Source organism: Mizuhopecten yessoensis, unplaced genomic scaffold (genome assembly GCF_002113885.1).
Source record: "Mizuhopecten yessoensis strain PY_sf001 unplaced genomic scaffold, ASM211388v2 scaffold11149, whole genome shotgun sequence".
In the NCBI taxonomy this organism is placed as follows: Eukaryota; Metazoa; Mollusca; class Bivalvia; order Pectinida; family Pectinidae; genus Mizuhopecten; species Mizuhopecten yessoensis.
In genome coordinates, this window is record NW_018408904.1 from 517468 (window position 1) to 533633 (window position 16166).

Genomic DNA, 16166 nt, shown 5'->3' on the forward strand with positions numbered 1-16166 from the left:
ACAAGGAGGTAGATCTGGTCAACAGAGAAAACTGCACAGGGCACCTCAAGCCAGCTACAGTTAACCTAGACATCATTACAAAATCACCATGTCAATGTTCACCTGGAAGGCCAAGAAATGTCCACCCCAAACTTGACCTCTGGTGTGTAATTTTACTTTTAGCAGCAATCCATTTCTATGGCAAAGCTAAATAAGAGCAAAACAAAAAAACAATTCCAAGTTTCCTGAATTTCTTGGTTGAGTTTCCATAAGTAAGGGTGAAATGCACAATCAAGTCCCAAATCAAATCCTAATCTCTGACTGTACACGGCATATTGTAATCCACATATTCTCCATGAGGAGAAAAAGATGGACACTGATACTTCAATTAGAACCAAATATTGCTGTATCAAATTAAATACACCAAACCACAACACTCCATTCCAGTGTGCTGGTAACAATGTGACTTCTACATACTAATGGAATCGAGTAAAACATATGACTTGCACATTACAAATAGTTACAAGAATATACTTTAGGGGTTTTGGTAAAGGTACATGTTAATTGGTTAGATATGAACAAAGTACTACATATATATAACAAAAAATAATCAGAATACTTTTTTGAACCATTTCCTCTTGTTTTAAACAAAGACTTAATTTTATGTGTAGTTATATTTTAAACATAAAGACTTAATTTTATGTGTAGTTATGTTTTAAACATAAAGACTGTAAATGTAACACCTATAAGATATGGCATGTTGGTAGTTATATTCCGTCTTTGCATATTGCAGAGTTATCTTCTCTTGTGAGCAGGTATTGAATGTTTCGTCATTGGTTTGTGAGAGTAACGTCATCAATTTTTGGGAAAACAACGTAATTTTCTCACACAAACCAATGACGTAACAATCAATCCCTGCTCACAAGAAAAGATAACTCTGCAATACGCAAAGACGGAATATATGAACAATTTTTACATAAAAATTAACACGATACACATTACTAAAATCCACAATGAAAACTGTCTAAAATGAGCTCTTTGAATTTTTGCCCCTGAACACATAGTTTTTCAAATTATGCAGGTTCAGTTTACAAAGTTAATAGTGAATCTAAACTGAATGTTAATTTATACTGGTTTTCAGGTTTATATCCAGCTAGGCTAGTTAAAGTTGTACTAAACACAGCATGGGTCACACAGGAGTGTACTACAGATTATGTACATACAACAGGAGGTTTAAGCATGACAATGCCAATTATAATGTACGAATACTATACATATATGCATGTGTATTCATATGTTATATACATGGTAAAACGCCCAACCCAAAACGGGGCCGCAGTGGCCAAGTGGTTAAGGCGCCTGACATTCTGCTACCACTAGGCCTCCACCACTGGGTCGCAGGTTGGAGGCCTGCGTGGGGCAGTCGCCAGGTATTGACCATAAGTCGGTGGCTTTCCTCCACCACCAAAACCTGGCACGTCCTTAAATGACCACAGCTGTTAATAGGACGTAAAACACAAACAAACAAACAAACCCCAAAACGTTTACAAATGTCTGTTCACACATTTTTTTCACAAAAAAATAAGTTCTATTTAGTTTTTACAATGACATCCAAAGAAATATTTCTTTTGTTAAATTCATATAATAGAAGCCATATACATTTCAAAAAGAGAATTCTGAGACACTGGAGTCAATCATTCATTGCTGGACATAATCAAGAATGATACACGCAAACAGATGTAAATAAAGGTCTAAAAGATGGTGACATGACTTACTTTTAGAGGGCAGTTACATTTCATTCAAAACAATGTCAAATACAAAAGTGGTTACACAGAAGACTAACTAATCTCATTATAAAATATCACTTGCTATAATATCTTTTTCTAAAACATTGAAAATTAGTCTGTTTGTAGATCACTACGGGTATTAAAGACAAGAGTATTGTCTTTGCTATCATTGTAAAACCGGGATTTATCACAGAATATATCACTGGTGCAGAAGATCAATACATGTTTTATATAAAATTTGTAAAAATGTCTCAAAACATTTTGGAAAATATTGAACTGAAATTTTAGCTAAACACACGTATTTAAGTTTTTATGTCAGTTTCTAGGTTGGTGGTAGGGAAACTGGCAACAGGATTGGATAGAGTATACAATATGTACCTCATGTCTGATAAACAAGCTGTTCTATACAATATGTACCTCATGTCTGATAAACAAGCTGTTCTATACAATATGTACCTCATGTCTGATAAACAAGCTGTTCTATACAATATGTACCTCATGTCTGATAAACAAGCTGTTCTATACAATATGTACCTCATGTCTGATAAACAAGCTGTTCTATACAATATGTACCTCATGTCTGATAAACAAGCTGTTCTATACAATATGTACCTCATGTCTGATAAACAAGCTGTTCTATACAATATGTACCTCATGTCTGATAAACAAGCTGTTCTATACAATATGTACCTCATGTCTGATAAACAAGCTGTTCTATACAATATGTACCTCATGTCTGATAAACAAGCTGTTCTATACAATATGTACCTCATGTCTGATAAACAAGCTGTTTTATACATTCAATATGCTGACTACCTGATCAGTATATCAAGTCCTAACTGATATTGGTGTATTATTTCATACTGTAGTCTTAATGCTAAAGACATCTAAATAAAAGAGTTTTCCTAATGAAATTCTTTATTAACATGTCGGTCTCAGAACTCAGTTAAAACAATACAAAACCAATAACTGAAAGGATTTATCAATGCTATCCTTGTACACAATGAATGGAACACCACCAATTAAACATACCAAAACCTTCACCAAAGATCTTTTCGTAGAAAATTGTTTTATCATACAACTAATTGACTTACATTAAGTAACCCTTCACAAATAACTCCACTGATTTAGTGATAGCAGCGTCTCTAATAATACACATGCTACTGTGTATAACAACCACAATGTTACATTGTGCATTCTGTTCTTCCTATGTTATCCATAGCTTACACATAAAACATTTCAAAACACAGTTACATAACTATACAGATAGACGAAACACTAGAAATCACTTTTCTATCAGAACTCTTCATGATTTGTTATGCTTAACATCTGTATCTGTTCCTTCCTCGGCCTCCGGTACACCTCCTCAGCCAGACTAGTGCCCCTCACTCTTCTTCCTGTTCAGCCAGACCAACCTTCCTCACTCCTCCTCCTCGACCTCCCCATAGGCCTCCTCTGCCAGACTAGTGCCCCTCACTCTTCTTCCTGTCCAGCCAGACCAACCTTCCTCACTCCTCCTCGACCTCCCCGTAGGCCTCCTCTGCCAGACTAGTGCCCCTCACTCTTCTTCCTGTCCAGCCAGACCAACCTTCCTCACTCCTCCTCCTCGACCTCCCCATAGGCCTCCTCTGCCAGAGCGAAGTATTTATTGGCCAGTCTTCCCTTCATTGCAGCCATTGCTGCTTCTGCAGCCTCATTGTATAAGTCCCCTACAATACAGAAGATTTCTATCAATGTTTCATTATATCTGACTTGGCCACTATTGGTGTTGCATTATCTTAGTTATTTATCACCATCATTATTAACATCACCATAAACAGTTAGCCTCTTAACACTCTTATAATTTTTAAACTATGCAACTTATATGAACATAACATAGCAAGGAAGATAATGTTCTAAAAATATCTTTCCGCAACAGCTAGTGTGAAGTATACAGGGTGTATGCACAGAAAACTTTGCATTGTTTACAAGATTGTGATTTGTCCTTATTGACACAATTCAGCATTTTCCATTTAAAAGAGAGCTAGACAAACTGAAACATTGATCTATGTACCTGCAGTTGATGGATCCTTGTCCAGCCCATGGCCCCCTGTATGGAGCAGTTCTGCCTTCTTGGCTATGAGGATATGGATAGGGTCCTCCATTGCACAGCTGTACTCGCCTCCTTCATCATGGTTGTCGGTCTCCACAGCCCGTTCATACCAGGACAGTGAATCCTCCCACGATATCGACCTACAACACAACAGGTAACAAGCCCTTGCTCAGTGTGGACATTTTACTTTCCTATCATAAACTATTTATTCTGTCTCGGCTTCAATAGGGTAACAGATTGAAAAAGTCAGTGTATACAGGGTTAGGATAACAAATGTGCAACCTCTTATGATGTAGGTTCATCATTAATGACCAAGTGAAGTCATAAGAGAGCCAGAAGTCATTCTTCAATGAACAATAATAGTTATTCTTCAAGGAGTAGTCATTCTTCAATGAACAATAAAAGTTATTCTTCATGGAGTAATAGAGTTGTTTAATGAGCATTTCAAAATGTCTAACAAAACCGTACCGATCAATATATTACTGTGGATAATTAGTTGATTTGTTTGTGTACTTCCTTTTGAGCTATATCTGTAGGTTTTATTCACAAATACAATAATTCCCTTATGAGAGGATGTTATTTCAATATTGACATTAAATCAATCTATGGAATTAATATAATAGTTGCTTAAGATTTAAATTTGTAAATGAGTCTTCTTACGATTTAAAGCAAAAAAAAGTTCTCTGCAAAATGAAGTGATTTGCATTATATCTTTACATTATTTTTGTTTCTTTGTATAAATGTACTTCGTAAATAATGCAGACCTTTTTGTGCCAAGGCCATAGCCAGTCTCGAATGCTTTAGCCATGTAGATCATGGCTTCCCGGTCCCCAGCCTCAGCGGCCTCCACCATGTAGTCAACTCCTATGTTAAAGTTCTCATCACTCTTCTGTAAAACAAAACAATAAAAAATTAGATTAGGGAGGAAACTTAATACAAATATAAGACTCAACTAGAACACTGACAGGTCAGTAAGGGCCCTGTCTTGTGGCAATATATCCCCCATAATCATCAAGAAGCAATCTGCCCATATAGCTGAGCTTGACGTTTGACATTTGGACTTCAAAAAGAATCGCAAGTTCATTTTACATGTACTATGATGTGAGTCTTGTTTCCTTCCACCTCCATATTTGCTGGGCTAACAGAAATGTAAATACCGGTGCAATACTCATTTGTTAGCTTTGATTTGTTTTATTTCACCTCCTCCATCAAGAGCCAGGGTCAAAGTCAGAGATCCACTATGTCTTTGACCATTGCACCCAAATGACCTTGACCATTAACCCAGTGACCCTGAACTTTGGTCAATTGACTTATTCTTTAATTCCGACCAACTTTGCTTCTTGATATCATAACAAAATGTTCATCAGTGACAAATACAAAACTTGACCTTGACCCTTTGGACCCCGTAACCTGGACCTAATGTCAGTTGACTCTATGTTAAGTTCTGAACAACATTGCTTCAAAGTGTCATAGCGAAATGTTCACCAGTGAAAAGATACAAAATTTAACCTTGACCTTTGACCCAATGACCTTGACCTTCAGTCAGTTGACTCCTTGTTTAATTCTGATCAACTTTGCTTCATCATGTCATAACAAAATGTTCATCAGTGAAAAGATGCAAAATTTGACCTTGACCTTTGAATATAATGACCTTGACCCTTTGCCTCGACTTTTTACCTCGGCGTGTCTCTTTGTTTAATTCCGAACAACTTTGCTTCATAATGTCATAGCGAAATGTTCACCAGTGAAAAGCTACAAAATTTGACCTTGACCCCTGACACGATGACCTTGACTTTTGGTCAGTTGACTCCTTGTTTTATTCTGATCAACTTTGCTTCATAATGTCATAACAAAATGTTCATCGGTGAAAAGATGTAAAATTTGACCTTGACCTTTGAACCTAATGACCTTGACTTTTTACCTCAATGTGTATTTTTGTGAACTAAACATCTTGACCAAGTTTCATGTACATCGGTCAATAAATACCAAAGTTATCGGCCAGGAACAAAATTTATGGACGGACAGACAGACAGACAGACAGACAGACCGACAGACAGACAGACAGACAGACAGATAGACAGAGTGATTACTATAGGGCACCCGTATCTCTGATACGGGGCCCTAATTAGTCAAGATTTGTCAAAGAGAACTCTGTATCAGAAGTATGATATCATAACTTTTCCTCACTTTCTCATACAAATCATCCTCTGTCATTTAGTGTTTACTCAATTATAGTTATTTAGTTCCGAGTTTACAAGTCACTAAACACAGTTCTTTAAGCAACGTCTTTCTGAAACACTCTGCTTCCTCTCTCATCCTAAAATTAAACTGACCAAAAACAACATTTTGCTTCCATTGGCCTACCTTGACAACACAGCTGACCAGGACTTCCCTCTCCATGTCCAGATAGAGTTTGGACAGGGTAAGCATGGCCTCCATTTCCCCCAGCTCCGCAGCATGCTCCTCGTGAAATATGGCTGATTCCCAATCAATGTCCTTCTCGTTTCTCTCCTGCCCAACCACGAATCTGCCTATTTCATGGTATTTAGCCATCTCATGATGAATCTGCAATAGACAGTTGTTTGGATAATGCTCGTTTGTTTAGTTAGAGTTAACCATTATTATAACACAAATTGTTGCTGGTTACTCTACATCTGAAGTTTGACATGCCTAGGGATTTGTTGTGCAGAAAGTTAATTCTATATAGAGTACACCATATGAATACCGGGTTTGAATTGGCCCACATATACATTGTACTGAGGTTATTGTAGTTATTGTGTAGAAACAGACGACAGTACAGATGGCTGGAACAACAGACAGTTGAGAATCATTACAAACGCCCTTCTGTAATACACTTTTGAGTTTCCTCGATCCAGGGATCCTTTAAATTGGTTAAGATATTTGCTTTATCAGTAATAAAAGAACAGTCTTTTAAATATTGATTTCTATTTCCTTTACTGAACCCATATATCTGCCTAATTTAGACTGAAGTATCTTTGTCGTACTGAAAGAACAGGCATTTAAACTGTTTGGCTCTTTCCCTAGAGACTTAAGTATTAATGCAATGTGAATTTATTCTTTTCTAGTATACCCTAGATTAAATAAGATTCAAATTCCTTGAATAAGCAGGTTTAAAATACTTATGCTTTTTTCCTCTTTTAGGCTCTATCGTTCTGCCCTCGATGGGGTCCTACCCGTCTGCCCACAGATTTAACCATATATGGAAAATCCCATATTGGGCCCCTTTCTCTGCTCCAAGGGGCCACACCCTCCATTTATATAATACTGAGACTTCTGGGGCCTAAGAATCTTCCAGATCAAATCAGGTTATTTTCTTATAATATTCCTTCAGCAGCTAGTTTAAGGACAAATAGCATTTTAAAAGGAAAATGAATTTAATAATGATGACAAACGGAAAACCCTCTGTTGAAAAGGAACACTATTATTAAGTATGATTAAGATCCATCCAAATCATACAAATTTAAGGCCTGGACACAGAACAGACAGCACAAACCCATACTTACCTTTCCTAATGTAGAATCACCGACCCTTACATTCATCAGTTTCCTGAAGTCAATCTCCATAGCAACACAAGATGGCCGAGCTCTTTGCTGTGCCATTCTTTGGAATGCCTCTCGTTCCTCCTGTAGATACAAACATTAAAAAAATAGATGCAAGTATATGATACATGTAGTTAAAGAATCAGTACTTAGGGGGCGGATTGGTCAAGTGGTTAACACTCCGGCCTTCGACGCAGGCGGCCGGGGTTCAATCCCCAAAGTCGTCGCACGCATGGAATATCGGAGAAAGTGATTTTCTCCTGCCCACACAACTCCAACAACCCAGGTGTAGTATAAAATGGTCTGGGGTGGATGTTGCGGTATCTGTGATGTAGCATTCAAGTGAGGTGGCATTATAAAAGATGCCGTTGGAAGCACGGTCCCACTACAAACAGAACACAATACATCTCCAGCAAAACCGCAGGCATACACACATAGGGAGATATTAGTCAGGTGGCATAGGACTAGTAGTTAGCGCCTGATCAGGCAGCTCCTGCGAATTCCTCAAAAATTGTACATCATAATTGTATTAATTGTACATCTATGTACTGTAAAGCGCTTTAGAGTGGCTTATGTTAGCTAGATAGGGCGCTATATCAAATGTTGTATATTATTAGTATTATTATTACTTAGTGGGTTACCGTGGGAGAAAACCATGTTTTTGAGACTGATATGCTTTGAAAGAACATATGTTCAATATCTAGGAGTTCCAAATATGTCTTGACTCCATTGTAAATGAAATTATTCTGTACTCACTGAAAAAGAAAAAATCCTATTCTGAAAATGCTTTGATAAAAAAAATGGTATTTGCTAATTTCAAAATGTGATAATATTTCAATGTCTGAAACATATTTACAAACCGTGCCTAATATTAACATTTATAAGTGAAATAATTTGCATTTGTGAAATCAAATGTGAAAATCTTAAATTTTTACAATATACAACAAACTTTGATTAATAGAAGCAAACTAATGAATAGTAGAAACTGCAAAAATGTATTCAGTATTACACTGAAAACTTTTTCCATGCAGCCAATAGTATCATAGGAGCTTCAACAATCAGATTGCTTGTCAAACATTTAAAAGATTAGTAGTAACTCTTGCATATCAAATGTGTCTTCCACATGTGCCAACTTTGGACAGGTAGTTTGAAACAGAAACAGTGCAAATTGTAATCCAAACCTTGAGATTTTTATTTAGAGCATGCTGTGACAAGGAAATGGTATTTTTACTTATTGTATATAATTTCTTCCCACCTGATGCATTTCATGTCCATCAATCTGAAGATACACAGATTTGTCTGCATCACTTTTAAATACTGGTAAATTGTATTGTAGAAGAGTTACTGCAAACAGCTAATATCAGTTTATAGCTTATATATATGCATTATGCATAACTGAAAACAGTCTTATTTTGTACCAGCATGCATTCTGAATGCTTTACCGACGGTAGTCATATTTGGTACCAGCATGCATTATGAATGCTTTACTGGTGGTAACCTTATTTTGTACCAGCATGCATTCTGAATGCTTTACATTAGGTTACCTTATTTTGTTCCAGCATGCATTCTGAATGCTTTACATTAGGTAACCTTATTTTATACCAGCATGCATTATCAATGCTTTACTGCTGGTAGTCTTGTAAAGCTGGTAGTCTTGTTTAACTGGAAAAGGAACCAAGAACAAACATGATTTCACTCTAGGCTAGTCTGCTACTTTTCTTAAAGGAAAGTCAGTTGGTGATTGAGTAATATCGTAATGTTTTTGACATAATGATAATGAGAACTTCAGCGTGATATAAAGGTACTGTACCTCTACTGTCATGGAGGATTGGCTGTCTGATTTGTCTGATCTCTCCGATTCACTGATGAACCTCATGCGGCTGACCCTCACCCTCGGCGATGGACTGTCAATGGACATACCCTCATCAGTTTCCTCATCTATCGCTGAGTCACTCAGCACAGACGAGTTGGATCGCTGGCGCTCCAAGAAACGAGTAATATCAATCTTTGTGTCAGGAGATGAGAGAGAAATACAGCGTTCCTCGTCCCCTCTTAACCTTGTTTTCATCATCGACTTTCTCTGTAACAAGTCCAAGGTTATATAAAGTCATAAATTGTATATGGATGATTGCTAAAATTTCTCTTACAATAAAACAATACCCTGTAATTATGTACAATTTCAAGTAAATTCTGATTGGTCACTTAAACAGAGGACTAATCAGATTTTTTTTTACTGAATTAGTCATGTCATTTGCCATTTTGATATGAAGAATTAAAGGCACAGTAGCCTAGTGGTAGGACGCCGGGCTCATGACTGAAGAGTTGCGGGTTCGAGTCACGTTATGGCACTGTGTTGTATCTTTAAACCAGACACTTTACTTCGCTTGTTCCAGTCTACGCAGCTGTAAATGAGTATGTGGTTGGGCATTGCTAGAATTGTTGAATGCTAGCTGTGAGCGCTGAAATGGCAGTACCGGCTGTATGCTCCCCAGGGAGTTGACATATGAGATATTGGCTGGTTGCAAAAGCCCTATAACCACAGATAATAATTTGTGAAGCGCTTTGAGACGACCTACAAATTAGGTTGTAATAAAGCAGTTTACAAGAACCTCAAATTATTATTATTACTGTTATTTTGTGAACTTCTGACACACAATTGTCATGAAATGGTTGAGACACTTCAAATATTACAGGAAAAAGAAACTAAAAGAATGGTAACACAGAGAAGTACTTACCTGATTGCGGAGAATGTCTTTGTGAGAGTCGAGTTCCGTGGGTGAGAGATCAAACTCAGTGAGATCAAGACTCCTGCAGATGTCATTACAGATGTGTGAGTGGAAGAAGAGGGCCATGCCCTTAGCCCCAAGGTTGCCATCCCCATACTCATTGCCCTCAATAGTGTGTATCTGAGGGTCAGTGTAAAGGTCACCGACTCCCTGTATGTCCACAACGATCAGCATGTGACCAGATCGCTCAAACGTGAAGTGACTGAGGGCCTGTTAAATGATTCGAAGTATCCAGATATCAAGAATAAAGAATAAACAAGAGATCCAAAGATCTCGACCACATAGCTTTTGTTTTTATAGACAAATATCATAACTTGGATTGATCTTTCTGCCGTAATGCAATTTTCAACACATGTGACAATTGTGATCTTGAAAGTGTGCATAAATCATGCATTTGTAAAAAACAAACTCTGCAACCCAGCAAACTACAGAATATATATACCAAGGTACTAACTAAAGGCCTTATAATTCTATAGAATAACTTTTAACACATTTGACCTCTATCAGCCTTTAAAGTGGATAAAAAGTCATTCACTTTTAAGAACACTCGATAGCCTTCCATTTCAGCAAGCTACATGACAAATATCCTTACTGGGTACTCTAAATAAGGCTCAAAGTATGTTTTAAAAACAAATTTAACACCAATAACAGCAATAAGCCTGAAAGTGGGTCAAGGTTATTTATTAGATAACAAATAAGTTCCACATATAAATGCACAATCTTTATCACATCAACCTACCTGTGGAGTGTAACGCAGGGAGTCATCCACAAACCCAGAGTTGGAGTTTCTTTATCACACATCAACCTACCTGTGGAGTGTAACGCAGGGAGTCATCCACAAACCCAGAGTTGGAGTTTCTTTATCACACATCAACCTACCTGTGGAGTGTAACGCAGGGAGTCATCCACAAACCCAGAGTTGGAGTTTCTTTATCACACATCAACCTACCTGTGGAGTGTAACGCAGGGAGTCATCCACAAACCCAGAGTTGGAGTTTCTTTATCACACATCAACCTACCTGTGGAGTGTAACGCAGGGAGTCATCCACAAACCCAGAGTTGGAGTTTCTTTATCACACATCAACCTACCTGTGGAGTGTAACGCAGGGAGTCATCCACAAACCCAGAGTTGGAGTTTCTTTATCACACATCAACCTACCTGTGGAGTGTAACGCAGGGAGTCATCCACAAACCCAGAGTTGGAGTTTCTTTATCACACATCAACCTACCTGTGGAGTGTAACGCAGGGAGTCATCCACAAACCCAGAGTTGGAGTTTCTTTATCACACATCAACCTACCTGTGGAGTGTAACGCAGGGAGTCATCCACAAACCCAGAGTTGGAGTTTCTTTATCACACATCAACCTACCTGTGGAGTGTAACGCAGGGAGTCATCCACAAACCCAGAGTTGGAGTTTCTTTATCACACATCAACCTACCTGTGGAGTGTAACGCAGGGAGTCATCCACAAACCCAGAGTTGGAGTTTCTTTATCACACATCAACCTACCTGTGGAGTGTAACGCAGGGAGTCATCCACAAACCCAGAGTTGGAGTTTCTTTATCACACATCAACCTACCTGTGGAGTGTAACGCAGGGAGTCATCCACAAACCCAGAGTTGGAGTTTCTTTATCACACATCAACCTACCTGTGGAGTGTAACGCAGGGAGTCATCCACAAACCCAGAGTTGGAGTTTCTTTATCACACATCAACCTACCTGTGGAGTGTAACGCAGGGAGTCATCCACAAACCCAGAGTTGGAGTTTCTTTATCACACATCAACCTACCTGTGGAGTGTAACGCAGGGAGTCATCCACAAACCCAGAGTTGGAGTTTCTTTATCACACATCAACCTACCTGTGGAGTGTAACGCAGGGAGTCATCCACAAACCCAGAGTTGGAGTTTCTTTATCACACATCAACCTACCTGTGGAGTGTAACGCAGGGAGTCATCCACAAACCCAGAGTTGGAGTTTCTTTATCACACATCAACCTACCTGTGGAGTGTAACGCAGGGAGTCATCCACAAACCCAGAGTTGGAGTTTCTTTATCACACATCAACCTACCTGTGGAGTGTAACGCAGGGAGTCATCCACAAACCCAGAGTTGGAGTTTCTTTATCACACATCAACCTACCTGTGGAGTGTAACGCAGGGAGTCATCCACAAACCCAGAGTTGGAGTTTCTTTATCACACATCAACCTACCTGTGGAGTGTAACGCAGGGAGTCATCCACAAACCCAGAGTTGGAGTTTCTTTATCACACATCAACCTACCTGTGGAGTGTAACGCAGGGAGTCATCCACAAACCCAGAGTTGGAGTTTCTTTATCACACATCAACCTACCTGTGGAGTGTAACGCAGGGAGTCATCCACAAACCCAGAGTTGGAGTTTCTTTATCACACATCAACCTACCTGTGGAGTGTAACGCAGGGAGTCATCCACAAACCCAGAGTTGGAGTTTCTTTATCACACATCAACCTACCTGTGGAGTGTAACGCAGGGAGTCATCCACAAACCCAGAGTTGGAGTTTCTTTATCACACATCAACCTACCTGTGGAGTGTAACGCAGGGAGTCATCCACAAACCCAGAGTTGGAGTTTCTTTATCACACATCAACCTACCTGTGGAGTGTAACGCAGGGAGTCATCCACAAACCCAGAGTTGGAGTTTCTTTATCACACATCAACCTACCTGTGGAGTGTAACGCAGGGAGTCATCCACAAACCCAGAGTTGGAGTTTCTTTATCACACATCAACCTACCTGTGGAGTGTAACGCAGGGAGTCATCCACAAACCCAGAGTTGGAGTTTCTTTATCACACATCAACCTACCTGTGGAGTGTAACGCAGGGAGTCATCCACAAACCCAGAGTTGGAGTTTCTTTATCACACATCAACCTACCTGTGGAGTGTAACGCAGGGAGTCATCCACAAACCCAGAGTTGGAGTTTCTTTATCACACATCAACCTACCTGTGGAGTGTAACGCAGGGAGTCATCCACAAACCCAGAGTTGGAGTTTCTTTATCACACATCAACCTACCTGTGGAGTGTAACGCAGGGAGTCATCCACAAACCCAGAGTTGGAGTTTCTTTATCACACATCAACCTACCTGTGGAGTGTAACGCAGGGAGTCATCCACAAACCCAGAGTTGGAGTTTCTTTATCACACATCAACCTACCTGTGGAGTGTAACGCAGGGAGTCATCCACAAACCCAGAGTTGGAGTTTCTTTATCACACATCAACCTACCTGTGGAGTGTAACGCAGGGAGTCATCCACAAACCCAGAGTTGGAGTTTCTTTATCACACATCAACCTACCTGTGGAGTGTAACGCAGGGAGTCATCCACAAACCCAGAGTTGGAGTTTCTTTATCACACATCAACCTACCTGTGGAGTGTAACGCAGGGAGTCATCCACAAACCCAGAGTTGGAGTTTCTTTATCACACATCAACCTACCTGTGGAGTGTAACGCAGGGAGTCATCCACAAACCCAGAGTTGGAGTTTCTTTATCACACATCAACCTACCTGTGGAGTGTAACGCAGGGAGTCATCCACAAACCCAGAGTTGGAGTTTCTTTATCACACATCAACCTACCTGTGGAGTGTAACGCAGGGAGTCATCCACAAACCCAGAGTTGGAGTTTCTTTATCACACATCAACCTACCTGTGGAGTGTAACGCAGGGAGTCATCCACAAACCCAGAGTTGGAGTTTCTTTATCACACATCAACCTACCTGTGGAGTGTAACGCAGGGAGTCATCCACAAACCCAGAGTTGGAGTTTCTTTATCACACATCAACCTACCTGTGGAGTGTAACGCAGGGAGTCATCCACAAACCCAGAGTTGGAGTTTCTTTATCACACATCAACCTACCTGTGGAGTGTAACGCAGGGAGTCATCCACAAACCCAGAGTTGGAGTTTCTTTATCACACATCAACCTACCTGTGGAGTGTAACGCAGGGAGTCATCCACAAACCCAGAGTTGGAGTTTCTTTATCACACATCAACCTACCTGTGGAGTGTAACGCAGGGAGTCATCCACAAACCCAGAGTTGGAGTTTCTTTATCACACATCAACCTACCTGTGGAGTGTAACGCAGGGAGTCATCCACAAACCCAGAGTTGGAGTTTCTTTATCACACATCAACCTACCTGTGGAGTGTAACGCAGGGAGTCATCCACAAACCCAGAGTTGGAGTTTCTTTATCACACATCAACCTACCTGTGGAGTGTAACGCAGGGAGTCATCCACAAACCCAGAGTTGGAGTTTCTTTATCACACATCAACCTACCTGTGGAGTGTAACGCAGGGAGTCATCCACAAACCCAGAGTTGGAGTTTCTTTATCACACATCAACCTACCTGTGGAGTGTAACGCAGGGAGTCATCCACAAACCCAGAGTTGGAGTTTCTTTATCACACATCAACCTACCTGTGGAGTGTAACGCAGGGAGTCATCCACAAACCCAGAGTTGGAGTTTCTTTATCACACATCAACCTACCTGTGGAGTGTAACGCAGGGAGTCATCCACAAACCCAGAGTTGGAGTTTCTTTATCACACATCAACCTACCTGTGGAGTGTAACGCAGGGAGTCATCCACAAACCCAGAGTTGGAGTTTCTTTATCACACATCAACCTACCTGTGGAGTGTAACGCAGGGAGTCATCCACAAACCCAGAGTTGGAGTTTCTTTATCACACATCAACCTACCTGTGGAGTGTAACGCAGGGAGTCATCCACAAACCCAGAGTTGGAGTTTCTTTATCACACATCAACCTACCTGTGGAGTGTAACGCAGGGAGTCATCCACAAACCCAGAGTTGGAGTTTCTTTATCACACATCAACCTACCTGTGGAGTGTAACGCAGGGAGTCATCCACAAACCCAGAGTTGGAGTTTCTTTATCACACATCAACCTACCTGTGGAGTGTAACGCAGGGAGTCATCCACAAACCCAGAGTTGGAGTTTCTTTATCACACATCAACCTACCTGTGGAGTGTAACGCAGGGAGTCATCCACAAACCCAGAGTTGGAGTTTCTTTATCACACATCAACCTACCTGTGGAGTGTAACGCAGGGAGTCATCCACAAACCCAGAGTTGGAGTTTCTTTATCACACATCAACCTACCTGTGGAGTGTAACGCAGGGAGTCATCCACAAACCCAGAGTTGGAGTTTCTTTATCACACATCAACCTACCTGTGGAGTGTAACGCAGGGAGTCGTCCACAAACCCAGAGTTGGAGTTTCTTTATCACACATCAACCTACCTGTGGAGTGTAACGCAGGGAGTCGTCCACAAACCCAGAGTTGGAGTTGTACTTGACATAATGACCTTCAATGAAGTGCTCAAGGTGATACAAGGGAGAACCTGGTCTGTCCCTAAATTCTAAGATGTACATCTGGAATATGTCCACCTGGATAAAACAATGGTAACATAGGTCAATCAACATCAGACAGGTCCTTTTTTATAATGCACATATACAGGTAGTGTACATGTGACAGAAACGCTAGGATGGCTGAAGATTAAAGGGGAATAACTATATATATTCAGATGTCAAATTTTAGACCCAAATTCAACATATAACATTCATCTTCCCAACCTTTATAAGTAAAAAAAGTTTGGTAAATACAAGTGTAAAAGCAAAGAAGCTAGGCTCCAGACAAACTCAAGTAAAACATTTAACAAAAGGTCAAAGCTCTATCAAAAATACATGTAAAATTCTGCAATGCCAACTTATGTAGCAATTTTCACCATCATATGTGTTTTAGTAAAAGCAGGCGAGGGATTAAGGGCACAGTTAATGGACAAATGGACAGATACCATAGGGTATATCACGATATGATCCATCACCAAGGGGCATGTAGAAAGGTATATCAACATATTTTTTTTGTATCAATTAGCAGAAGCAAAATAGTCCAACTATTGTGGTTGTACTGTAG

General features: G+C 39.9%; 1 protein-coding gene across 4 annotated transcripts in view; it reads right to left on the reverse strand.

Moving 5' to 3' along the window:
• Positions 1-1441: 1441 nt before the first annotated feature.
• Positions 1442-16166, reverse strand: part of LOC110466934 (eukaryotic elongation factor 2 kinase-like) — a 29440-nt gene continuing 14715 nt past the window's right edge. The window contains exons 5-13 of one of the 4 annotated variants that reach the window (XR_002464785.1): positions 15494-15640; positions 10154-10414; positions 9229-9498; positions 7383-7502; positions 6223-6423; positions 4623-4747; positions 3820-3998; positions 2184-3475; positions 1442-2144 (exon numbers count right to left, since the gene is read on the reverse strand). Coding sequence is in view for 3 of the 4 variants with exons in the window: in XM_021523743.1 (XP_021379418.1) it covers positions 3360-3475; positions 3820-3998; positions 4623-4747; positions 6223-6423; positions 7383-7502; positions 9229-9498; positions 10154-10414; positions 15494-15640 (1419 nt within the window). In the remaining variant the exon portion in view is untranslated. Of the gene's footprint in view, positions 3476-3819; positions 3999-4622; positions 4748-6222; positions 6424-7382; positions 7503-9228; positions 9499-10153; positions 10415-15493; positions 15641-16166 lie in introns of all 4 variants that reach the window. The other 3 variants (XM_021523744.1, XM_021523743.1, XM_021523742.1) reach the window with 3 other exon arrangements.